At 46.7% G+C, this 11,759-nt stretch overlaps 1 protein-coding gene across 2 annotated transcripts in view; it reads right to left on the bottom strand.

Moving 5' to 3' along the window:
• The window catches only part of ACAD10 (acyl-CoA dehydrogenase family member 10), a 52,219-nt gene that overhangs the window by 9,739 nt on the left and 30,721 nt on the right, over positions 1 to 11,759 (bottom strand). For both annotated transcript variants that reach the window (XM_069081418.1, XM_069081419.1), the window contains exons 9-14: positions 11,355 to 11,423; positions 10,534 to 10,715; positions 7,203 to 7,353; positions 5,303 to 5,448; positions 4,164 to 4,337; positions 680 to 1,068 (exon numbers count right to left, since the gene is read on the bottom strand). In XM_069081418.1, coding sequence (XP_068937519.1) covers positions 680 to 1,068; positions 4,164 to 4,337; positions 5,303 to 5,448; positions 7,203 to 7,353; positions 10,534 to 10,715; positions 11,355 to 11,423 — 1,111 coding nt within the window. The remainder of the gene's footprint in view (positions 1 to 679; positions 1,069 to 4,163; positions 4,338 to 5,302; positions 5,449 to 7,202; positions 7,354 to 10,533; positions 10,716 to 11,354; positions 11,424 to 11,759) is intronic.

The following is an 11,759-nucleotide window of genomic DNA, read 5'->3' on the forward strand; positions in this document are numbered from 1 at the left end:
TTAATTTAATGTCTCTGGTCTGGAGTTTAATATCAGACACAGTCAAAAGTGCAGAAGTGCCAGAGACACTAAGCATCTGGGCTCAGTGGAAAGTCAGGATTTTCAAGCTGGAAAACAATTTGGAATTATGGTTTTTAAAAAAAGTGACTAGCATGAACCTGTGATTCAGCTGCTAGGCATGTACCCACTGAGGAAATTAAAGTCAGAATGGAAGGTCTCATATAGGCCAAAATATTCCAGGGGCATTTTTTGTGGTACCCACATAGATGTGCAAGGACTGGGGATGGCCAGGCCAGCTGAGGCATATGAAGGATGAAGCAGTACTGCAGCATAAAGAAAGACAGACCAGGAATTCAGAGAAGCATGAGAAAACTCCTCCAAACTGATGCAGAATCAAGGACAGGACCAGGATGACAAAAGACACAATAACTAGAACAAAGTTAAGAGCAAAATCATAAGAGTGACCCCAGAAGAGGTGTTAGTTTTAACTACTTTTTTTCTTCTTTCTTCATCATTCTGGGGAATGGCTCTCTGGGCAGGGGTGGGGGAGGATTATATTTGCAAATTAAAATGACAGAAAAGCAAAAGATAATAATAGAGTTTTCTTACACACAAGAGTGATGGTTTTACCATCTCATACCATTTTGGCAAAAGGTGATTCTTCATAAGACCCATTTACCTTGAGCTCTTCCATCTGCGGAGGTGGTGTCCATTTGGCCTCAGACATCTGGTGATTTCTCAGTTCTTGCTCAATGGGATACACATGGGCTTCTATGAATCTCTCCAGCCTGTGGTGGAGATCCCTGACTGGTTCTGACAGGGCCTCTGGAGAGATAATAAGGACCCCTTTGGAGGCAGCCTTAGAAAACGTGGCCTGAGCTCTCGTTCCACTTGGGACGAGCAGCGGCCTCCGATGGGCCCACTGAGAGTAGGATCTTGTTGACTGTCTTGTGTTCGGCATCCCTTTGAAGATCCGAAACCCTTCCTTGATGGCAAAGTCCCACGCCAAGTTAGACGTGAATTCAACCAGTTTCCCACTCTGCTCTGCCATTGCTGAGCTCGACTGACCTGACCAAAATTAAGACAAAGGGGGTTAGTGATCTGAAACCATGACAAGACATTCCATCGGCAGTTGCTGCGTTCCTGAATCGTTTTCTCATCCAGGGTCTCTTCCCCTCCCGCCTTCAGTTGGTCATTACTGGTTGTTGAGTTGCCTTATTTGTGTCCAACTTTCCACAACCCCATTTGGGATTTTCTTGGTAAAGACACTGGAGTGGCTGGCCATTTCCTTCTCCAGCTCATTTTCTAGACTGAGGAAAATAAGGCAAACAGGGTTAAGTGACTTGCCCAGAGTCACACAACTAGTAATGCCTGAGACCGGATTTGAAGCCAGGAAGAGGAAACTTCCTGACCCTGGGCCAGGAGTTCTGTGCATCATGGCACCCCCAAGCTGCCGCACCCATTCCTGTTAGTTTTCCCTGTGTCTGACCATGGCCACCTATCCTAAAGAGACTGTGTCTTCCTTTCTGAGTTAGTTTCAGCAAATGCATCCTCTCAGTGCCCAAAATTCTTTGCAGCTGCCATCATTTTCAGTGGTTACTTCTTCTAAGCTCACCATTTTATACAAGTTTTGGGCCACAGCAATACTCATTTATGCCGCTCTGTGTGAGTTATGAGCCAAATCCTTCAGCCCCTGAGCAGGAAGTCTGGCTCTCCATAACCATTTAAACCTCCCAGTACTTGCCAGATTCATTTCCTTTCTAGATCATTATCAGGATACACCTGACACCTCTAAGGGAAAGACACAATGCTTGAATTCAGTTTTATTAGGAGCAATTTTCCCCTTCTTCCAGTGGGCAGGAAGAAACCTTCTAATGTTGTTCTCCATAATTAGACCGTCCCCTTTTCAGAGCTCTCAGTCTCCTGTATTTTTTTATAAGTCACTCAATCTAGCTCACCGCTCCTGCTTCAATCAATTCTGATCCCTGCATGAACAAAGCCAGGGTCTTAGAAGGGACTGATGGATTGCTATTATTGCCACTGCCCATGGCTCTTCCCAAAAGTGGTCTTTGAGGGGAAAGGGAGGATACCTGTACTCTGCAAAGATGTAAAGCTTGATGTCCCCTAAAACTGCTCAGTAACAGCCGATGAGAGAGATCGAGAGCTGAGTCTGGGGTCTGAGAGGCCAGGTGTGCTCACACACACATATTTGTTTATCTGTGCAGACATGCTGTCTGGTGGCCAACTCCAGCATTGAGCGAGGTCTGGCTCTTGGAGAGCCTCCTAAGCAGGCCCAATGACTTCCTGTATGGCAAGACTTGGGACAAGCCAGTGGGATCTGCCAACTCAAAGGTTCTAGAATGGACAGGAGCCCCTTTATTGGGTCACCATCTGCAAAGATCAAAGAGCTTCATGATGGGAAAAGGCTGTTTCACAATAGCAGGATGAAGACGTCCTGGGTTGGAGCAGGGAGGGCCTGAGGAGCCCATCTGGTCTGGTCCCCTCACCGTACACAGTAGAAATGGAGGCTCAGGGAGGAGGATTGATAGCCATAGTAATAATGATGATGATGGTGATGTCCAATCACCCCATTTTACAGAGGAGGATCCAGGGAGGCTAGAGGAGAGGACGTCAGATCGTAGCTCAGCTCTAGAGCTGGAAGAGACCCAAAAGGCCTCCTCCAACCCTTCAGGCCACGGGAGTAGATTGAGTTTTTCCAGATTACAGGACACAGGAGCAGAACAGAGTCCAAGAGAGGGCACTTTAAAAACTTCTAGAGGGAATCAGCGTACACCTGAGGGTCTCCCGCCCTCCTCTTGAGGGACTCAGCAGCCACTGTACTGAATTACAGACATTTTACATTGACTATAGAGAATCAAGGAAAAAAGGGAGGGATGAAAAGAACACAAAGCCCTAGTTGGTGGCGAATCTTAGCGCTGTCACCTCTGAGCCACCAAACCTCTCTTCGTGTATAAAACAGTGACAATAAGACCCGTGTGGCCGCCTCCACCCAGTTATTGGAAAGAACAAGAGGTAAAAGTGTCATAGCCTCCCAAGTGCCTGACACAGTAAATCTGAGTCATTTCTGGTCAGAGGGAGAGAAGAGGATATTCCTGGGAACTTTTATTGTTGTGGATTCTGATTATCTGGTGTTCAAATTGGGACTTTATTAATTTTCATGCTTGCCTTCCATTCAGAATGTTCTGCCCTGAATGCTTGCACTGGCCTCCTGGCTGCCGGGTCCCTCCCCAAATGCTTCTCATAAGCTCAGGAGTCCAAGAAGGCCCTAGGGCCACATAGTTCTCTCTCCTCTACCGTCTTGGGTCTTTCTTTAGACCTACCCTTCCTGCCCAGTAACAAGCCATGACTCACCTTCTGAGAGGGGATGAGACCTGGTTTCCATCTCTCTGTCCTCCCACAGCCCAAGTAAAGCCTGATGCTCTCCACGGCCCCCTGCAGCCAGGCCTCCTCCCCAGCTTCTCTCCTGATACTCAGGCAGTAATCTCCTCAGAAAACCCAGGATCCTCTTCTCCTCCCCCCAGCCCTACAGCCACCCTTTGGTAGCCTCTGACTCTTCTGACCAGCACTGGTCCTGGCTACAAGCTCCTCCCTTGGCTTCAGAGACATCCTCGTTCTCCTCCTGCCTCTCCAGCTGCTCCCCTTCAGCCTCCATGGGCTTCTTATACTATTCCTAGACCCCTAAGGCAGGAATCCCAATGACCTTGGTCATTTTCTCTTTTCTCTCTCTCCTTTAGCCACGTTCACTCCCAAGACTTTAATTGCCCCCCCAACTCATGCAGATAATGGTGAAGTTGTATCTCCAGACTGACCTTTTTCTTAAGGCTTAGACATCTGTCTCCAACTTCCTACAGAATGTCTCCATCTGGATTTCATATTTGTATTCCAAACTCAACATTTCCAAGCCTGAGTTTCTTTTCTTTTCCTCCAAACCTCCCTCCTTCTACAAAGAAAAGACCCCTCCACCTCCCAGGGTCATTGTGAGGACCAGATGAGACAACATGTGTAAGCACTCTACAAAAATCACAACCCTGTCAGCTAAATGCTGGTATTGTCCCCAGATTCCATATGAGGAAACTGAGGCTGGGATTAAGTAACTGTCTTCACACCCTCGGGGCAGCTCTGCAGCTCTGTGGTCTGCTTACCTTTGAGAGAACGTTTGTAGACCCCTTGTAAGATGGCAGCTACTCGGAAGAAGGAGAAGGCCATATAGAAGTTCCAGTTTTCGGCTGCGGGGATCTCCATCTGACAGCAATATGTTTTGAAATACTCCTCTGCAGTAGGGATTCCTAGCTGAGTAACATCCAGATCACTCAGCCCTGAAAAACAAGAAACAAAGTCTTACTCAACAGCCAAAGTCATCGCTGTGCCTGAGATCCCCAGGAGGCATCATGAAATGGCAGAGAGAGGCCAGGCAGCCTGGGTTCACACCGTCCCTGTGCCACCTTCATCAAGCCTCTTAACTACTCTCTGCCTCAGTTTCCTCAGCTGTGAAATGAGAGGGCTGGACTCAATGGTCTCCAAGGTTTTTTCCAGACCTAAATCTAGTGTCCCATGACTCTATGACTCTCTGAATTGGCTTACTCACTGGAAACTTGCTTTGAAGTTCACTCAAGGACCTCACACATTATTTCAGAGGCCGTTTCTCTCTGAGAAGACTGAAAAATCATTCAGGAGCTATTATCCCCAAACTGGCTCCTAAAATTTCAACTAAATTAAAGCTGGCTGGAAAGGCCCAGTTTCGGAGTTCCCATCTACCTTGTGGTCAGTATTCAAGGGATGGGTAGATGTGGCCTCAGAGGAATCTTCTGCCTTGTCTGTGAGAAATCTTGTTAAAAGGGGGGTTTCAAAAAGTGAGGGGAGGAAAATTTGTTACACATGAATCAGTCAGTCAATCAATCTGCATTTATTAAGTGCTTACCCTGTGCCATGTGCTGGGCTAAGTGTTACAGCCACAAAGGCAGAAGTAGAACAGTCTCTGCCCCAAGAGCTTAGAGTCAGTCTACTGGGGACACAAATGAGAATTTCACTCTCTTCCCCCAGGACTATTGAGGACTGAAAAGAGATCTGGATACTTTAGTGTTACTTTGCGTATCCCACATTTGCCCAGTCAATGGCCCCCTCTTCCCTCCCAGCTGTGTTAAGTTGCCTTCCCATAGCCCTTCCTGCCAGAGCAGAGGACATTCCCCACCTCCACCCAGAAGCAGCTCTCAGTGAGGTGCCTACCCATGGCTGTCTGTGGGGGAGTGGAAGCCTTCTGATCCCCTTCCACGGCAGCTCGTACCTTTTATGATGGGGAAATCGGATGGCAAATAGTGAGCCAGGCAGCTGTAAGCAACGTCGGAGAGAGGATCTCCCAATGTGGACAGCTCCCAATCCAAGATGGCAAGCACCTCGGCCTTTTCTGGGTCAAAGATCAGGTTGTCCAGCCTGAAGACGCAACAGAAAGATTGAAGAAAAACACAAAGACAGCAAACACGTGTGATGTCCGGGGCCTGCACCGGGCCAACATCCCAAGGGCTACCCTGTCTCGCACATCTCCAGTAATCTATGAGGACTCTCAGAAATCATGGGATACTATGGAAACACAGAATTTTGGAGCCAGAAGGGCCAGCTCTAAATTATTTGGATTATTAAAATTTTTGACAAATTCTTTAGTTCCACTACTTCACTTTATAGACAGGGAAGCTCGGCTGCAGAGAGGGAATGGCTTATCTACTGAGTGGGTGGTGAGGTCATGCTATCCTGATGATGTCATCATTGAGCCTATGTCTTCCTTTAGCGCCAGCTGCCCTGGTGACTAGCCCACTGTTCTTCCTACTCAATTCTGTTTAGAAACTGCTTCTGGAAGGCAGCATGGTGCCATGGGGAAAGCACTGGCTCTGGAGTCCTGCCTCAGCCCTGCTCCCCGAGTGACCTTGGGTTCTCATTAAATCTCATTTGGAAGAGGAGGGGGTTGGACTGATGTCCTCTGAGGTCCCCTTCAGCTGAAGGACTATGATCCTACGGCCTATAAAATGGCTATATCACTCCAGCAAATGAAATGAGTGGGCAAGGGAGCTGAAGGCCAGGGGTTTCCATGGAAGTTTTGAGTTTAATGATATGTATTGGTTCTCTATGTTGTCAAATAATGGAGAGATGAGCCTTTTCCAGACCAGAAGTTATGGGAAAATGAAGGCCGTGTTACCATCAATTTCCTGCTCAATATCCTGGTGAAGTAGGCTTCAAACCCACTATAACGACAGTATCCTAGTCTAGAGGTTTTGGGGTAAAGAGTGAAAGGACAAAGAGGAAGGCATCCAACCTCAGACACTCCCTATGAGGATCAGACAGACCAAGCCCAGGCTGAAAACGAAACATCTTTGTCTTTCCAGCCAGAGCTAACGGAGGGTGTTGTCAGACACCTGAGCAGACAGAGGCCCCAATGCTTCAGCAGAGGACAGTGGCACACACATGCCCACTGGAGCCAGACAGGCAAGCCCAAAGCCTTGACTGCTCCAAGAAGTTGAGCCTATAACACTTAGAACAAATCATTCCAGGAGGCCATGGGCCAAAGCCCTCATAATAAGGATGGGGGGAGAGAATCTCACTTGCTAAAGTAGGAAAGAGAAGACTGATTTCAAATGCATGCAAATTATGTCTTTAAAATACTATTTTTTAAAAAACTTGCTCAACAAAGGGCTTTTTCTCAGTTCTCTAAGGCAGAGAAGGGTTAAAATGATTAGAGAGATTCCAGTTTGGCCTGGATGCCGATGTCTCTGGCTTCCCAAGTGCTTATGTGAAACCGGAAAAATATTACAAACTAATCAAAGGTGCAATTAGATGATTCCAAAGCAAGACAGGATCAAGTCAGCAGCACAGGCTGGATGCCAGGTCCTTCTGGCACTGCTAGAGATTGACCACACATCAAAGGCCCAAACAAGTCACTTTGGCTCTATTTCATTAGTTTCAATACTGAAAAATGCAAACTGGTCAGTCACTGACCGACCTTTGGGTCAGGTCTGGAGGTCCCATTTCTTCCCCTTCCTGCTTGAAGAAACTGGCAGCGGGGCTGTAACTGATCACCTTCTAACTACAAACTGGATTCAAGCCACAAGTGAAATCTGACCCAGGTGCAATGGCCTTCAGCTAATCATGAAGCCTTCCCACTTTAAAATCTCTCCGGCTTCGTCACGGGTTTCTACCTGAAATCTCCATGCACCACTGTTGTCTTCTGTGCCTCGGGCAGGTGCTGTGGGAGCCATTCAATGAGCCGCTCCATGGCTCGGATCGTGCCAGTTTCTGTGGCTCGGTATTGCTTGGTCCAGGTTTGAACCTGACGTTGAATATAGTCCCCTAAAAGAAAGAGGTTTAGAATACAGGTGGGCTACACCAAAGACTTCAAAAGCCTTGAAAATTAATCCATGAAGGAGCTTGTAAATCTTATTTGAGAATGATCAGATACCCATAAATGAAGTTTTTTATCCAAGTTATAAAAGTCAGCCCGACCAAGATCCTGCCCTGGGAGGGAAAGGGCCCTGGAAGATGGACTGATTACCTGGTAAAGAGAACAAAGACCTAAAAAACACCATCTTCCTTTTCCACACTTGTTTTGCACCTTTTCAAAGCATTTTTGCATCTTTTATCTCATTTAATTCTCATAACATTTCTAGAATCATAAAATGCTAAAATTCTAGGTCTGGGAGATCAACTCCTTCAGCCCCCTCATTTTACCTTGGTGATAAGGAAAAGAACTGAAAAGCTGCCTAGGATGGGGATGCCCCCGGTTTTTCCCAATCAGACCAGAAAACCTGGTCCTGCTGTCCAGTCAGGAATAAAATATGTGAAGTGGGAACAAAGAGTGGGGTAATTCCTTGACACCACATTTCCCTCCCCCTCCAACTCTTCATAACCAAAGGAGTGAGGTCTTCAAGCAGTTGGGATGATCATTTGTTTCAGCTACTGCAGAGGGGATTCTCGATCAGGGACAAATTAGACTCTAGAGCTACTGATATTTTGCCTCTGAAAGTCTATGGCTACATGAACTCCATGGAGAGCTGTGTCATGAACAGAGTCGGAAAGAAATGTTGGAGATGAACTGAGGACTGTGTTCTGGTCTGTTCTCAAGAGCTGAAACAACAGCTGAGGTCTCTGGAACTCTCCAATATACCAGTCAACCTCTGCTGGAAGGACCAGACTGGCCTCTGATTCTGTGGCTGACCTGCTACTTCTGCCCTATACAAATGCTGCCCTCCTGACGGTGACAACACTTGGGACTAACTGCCTAACTCCACCCCTGCCCAGCTGAAAACAATGTCAAAACCAGCTGTCTTCCCAGACCCAGGCCTACCCTAACTGACTCACGGCTCTGTCTGCCACCTTCCTCAACCACAGCCATCAGAGGCAGGTTTCCAGGCTAGCCTGACATAATTAGACAAAATTTTCAGAAAGAATTGAGGATTTCCAATTCAATTTGTTTGTTACAAATGAAATATTTTTATTCTCATCAATTTTTTTAAAAAGTACCTCTAGGAATGGCCATGAGCCAGTACAATTCATTTCTCCTATCATAGGGCTCTTTGATACCCAGACTTCAATGGGGCTTCCAAAATGATCATGGTGAATGGCTTCAGGATATTCAGTTGTTATCACACAAAAGAGACTGAATCATTAATCCCAGCTAAATAATAACATCTTCCATTTACCTTTGGTTTTGTACCTTTTAAAAACATTTTCATATATTTTATCTCATTTAATTCTCATGATGTTCCTAGAATCATAAAATGGTAAAGTTCTAGAGCTGGGAGTCACACTCCAGCCCCTTCATCATACCTTATCAATGAAGAAAATGAAGGCAAGAGATGGGCAGTGATTTGCCCAAGGTCACCTAGACAGCTAGTGTCTGTGCCAGGGTCCCCTAAGCTGGCCATGGGCTGATGAACTTCTGAGAAGGCAGGGTAGGCAGCATGAGCTTACATGTCAGGATACATAGCCACAGCTAAGTAGCTTTTCCAAGGTCCAACAGTAAGTTGATTGATTCTTTGGCTTGCATATTTTTCACTACCTCCCACACTAACGCAATTGGAAACCTGGAGTGGTCCATAGACAAGAAGCCTCAGTTCTAACTGAAAAGGACTGGGCTCATTAAGCTTGGAGGTCTCTTGGGAATATGATCTGTTGGGATCATTTCCCCTCCCCAGAGCTCTGGCCTAGGTCTCCAATGATGTGGTTGGAAGGATCCCCAGATTCTGTGCAAACACTCAAAGTAACAAAACACACCAATACAGGACAGCCTTGGTTCCCCTTACAAAGGGTCTGCAGTAGTCCATTCACAGTTCATCTCCCCTTACCAGTGGGTGCTAGCTGCACCTCAGGGACCCAAAACAATGGACAAATCTGACAGTGTTTTTCCATATTAGTACCTATTTTTGAGAGGTAGCAAGCCTCTCAAGGTAAGTGCTAGGGTTTGAGTAAGAAAAGCCTCGGTCCAAAGTCCATCCCTAACACTCACTTGCTGTGTTGCCCCTGCACAAATCATTCCACTGTTCTGAGCCTCAGGCAACTTCCACTAGACCAGAGAGAACCCACATGCAGACAAAATCAAAGACCCTTCCCCCCAGCCTTCTTTCTTTAGCCTTCACTGTTGAGGATGTAAACGAAAATAAGGGAGAAGGGGAAAGGTTTATAATGTGCATGTCTATGAAGAGGAGTGATAAAACAGCGTTCCAGGGTGACAAGACCAACTGATGGGAGCTCAACCTGAGAGGGGCAATACCCAAGCAGAAAACCAAAGTCTGCAGTGAGGAATCCCAGAATCTTCAAGGGGAATGGGACCTCAGCAGCCATCTGGCCCAACCTGCACTGGAACAAGAATCTCCTCTACACTGTTTGCAACAAAGGTTCGTGAGGTTCTGCTTGGAGACCACTGGTGACGGAGAGCTCACTACCTCCTGAGGCAGCCTCTCCCACCTTGGGACCCTGCTCAGCATTCAGAAGTTTTTTCTAACATCAAGTCAAAAGCTGCCTCTAGGCACCCAAGCCCATTGCTTCCCAGTTCTTTCTCCTGGAACTAGGAAGAGCAGGTCCATACCTCTTTTGGATGGTGGCCCTTTACATTTGAACGTGGCTACTTTTTCTTCCCTAAATCTTCTCTTTCGCCTAAACACCCCTAGTGTCTTCAGCAGATCCTTATGCAGCTAATTTTGTAGCCCTTCCCCAACCTGGCCATCTTCATCACTGTCATCACCATCCTCTGGATACTCTCTGCAGCATCAGTATGCCCCCAATGTGGCACCAAGAGCTGGACCCGATCTCCCAGAGGCGTCTCACCAGGGCACAGGGCAGACAGACAGCCAGACTAATACTTCCCTCATTTAGGACACTGTGCTTTTCTTAATGCAAACTAAGACAACATTAGCTTTTCAGTACGTAGGAGGCTCCTTTAAAATAGGCCTAAGAAGCAAAATCACTCCACAAACACAAAAAATTTGCTAGCAGCAGCATTCACAAATAGAGGGGCTCTAGCTTCTTCCTTACCATGCTTCCCATAGTCTTCCAGACCTGCTGCTTTGATGTCCACACTATGAAGCTGACACAGCACTTGGTTCATGGCAGAATAGATGGCCTTCCTCTGGCTGGGCTCCATGCCTGGAAGTGAGACATCCTTGTAGATCTGCCCAGGGCAGTACTCCATCAAGTAGAATGGCGTGCCAATGATACTGCGGGCACACAGACAAGACTCGTCGCTGATTATTCTTGTTTTCTTGTGCTCACAAATGACTTCACTGTTAACAGGAGGAGTCAGACCCACACGGAGCTAGACATTCTTTCTCCTTCCATTGGACACAAAACTATAGCAACAGAAGCTTTCTCTCAAGCCTACCCTTTGTCAACGTGAAGAAACCATCAAGGAGGTTTCAAAGGTGATGGTTTGGCAGGATGAATTACACTCCCCTTCCCCTGCACCCTCATGACAAGTCCCTAAGCTGTCAGAGGGCCACTTACCAGAGCACAGTCAAGCTGTCCACAAGGAAGCCTTCAACCCTGTCTAGTTAATTATTAGAATGAGCCCCATGGAAAATTGGCTCAGAAATGGTAATAAATATTATTAAACTTAAGAAAAGACAATTGCACACACAGGCTGTTTTCTACTTATGGAAAATAAAATGTTTCCCTCCTGTCTTGCTATGCAATTCAAACATTTTTGAGTTCCTGGAAAGGTGGCCACACAGCCTCCATTCCTCCTTCTCACCTAAGTTTTCCTTATCCTTAATTCAGCAAACCATGTGGCTGGGCCATCTTGGGGCCCTGCACCATCCTGGGAGCCTTGCTCTGGGTGGAAAAAATCCCCAAATTACCTTGAATCCTCACAGAGGTCAAGAACTTTGGGGACAGGAACTCCAGCGTCACTTAGGGCTTTTATTATCCTGTAGGCACAAAAGAGGCAGGATGAGGGAGATGAGTCCCAGCTGAGCTGAGAATGTACATTCTTAAAATCTGTTGTTAACTTAACAACTCCCTGCATGTCTACGAAAGGGACAATCACATAACCATCAGCTATGGCTCCTTTAACACGTGCCATACATTTTACTTGGCAGAATCAAGGGCACAAAAGACAGACCAACAACCAATGTGTGTGTTCAGTGTCCACTTCTGAATACATCTGCATCTCTCTGTCTCTCCTTCCCTCCCCTCACCCCTCTCTCCCTTTCTGTCTCTTTTTTCCCACTCTCTCCTCCCTCTCTCTAGTCCTTCTCTTTTTC

The sequence above is a fragment of the Petaurus breviceps genome, unplaced genomic scaffold (genome assembly GCF_028583685.1).
Source record: "Petaurus breviceps papuanus isolate PSGF00001 unplaced genomic scaffold, PetGlider_PUasm1.0 99, whole genome shotgun sequence".
In the NCBI taxonomy this organism is placed as follows: domain Eukaryota; kingdom Metazoa; phylum Chordata; class Mammalia; order Diprotodontia; family Petauridae; genus Petaurus; species Petaurus breviceps.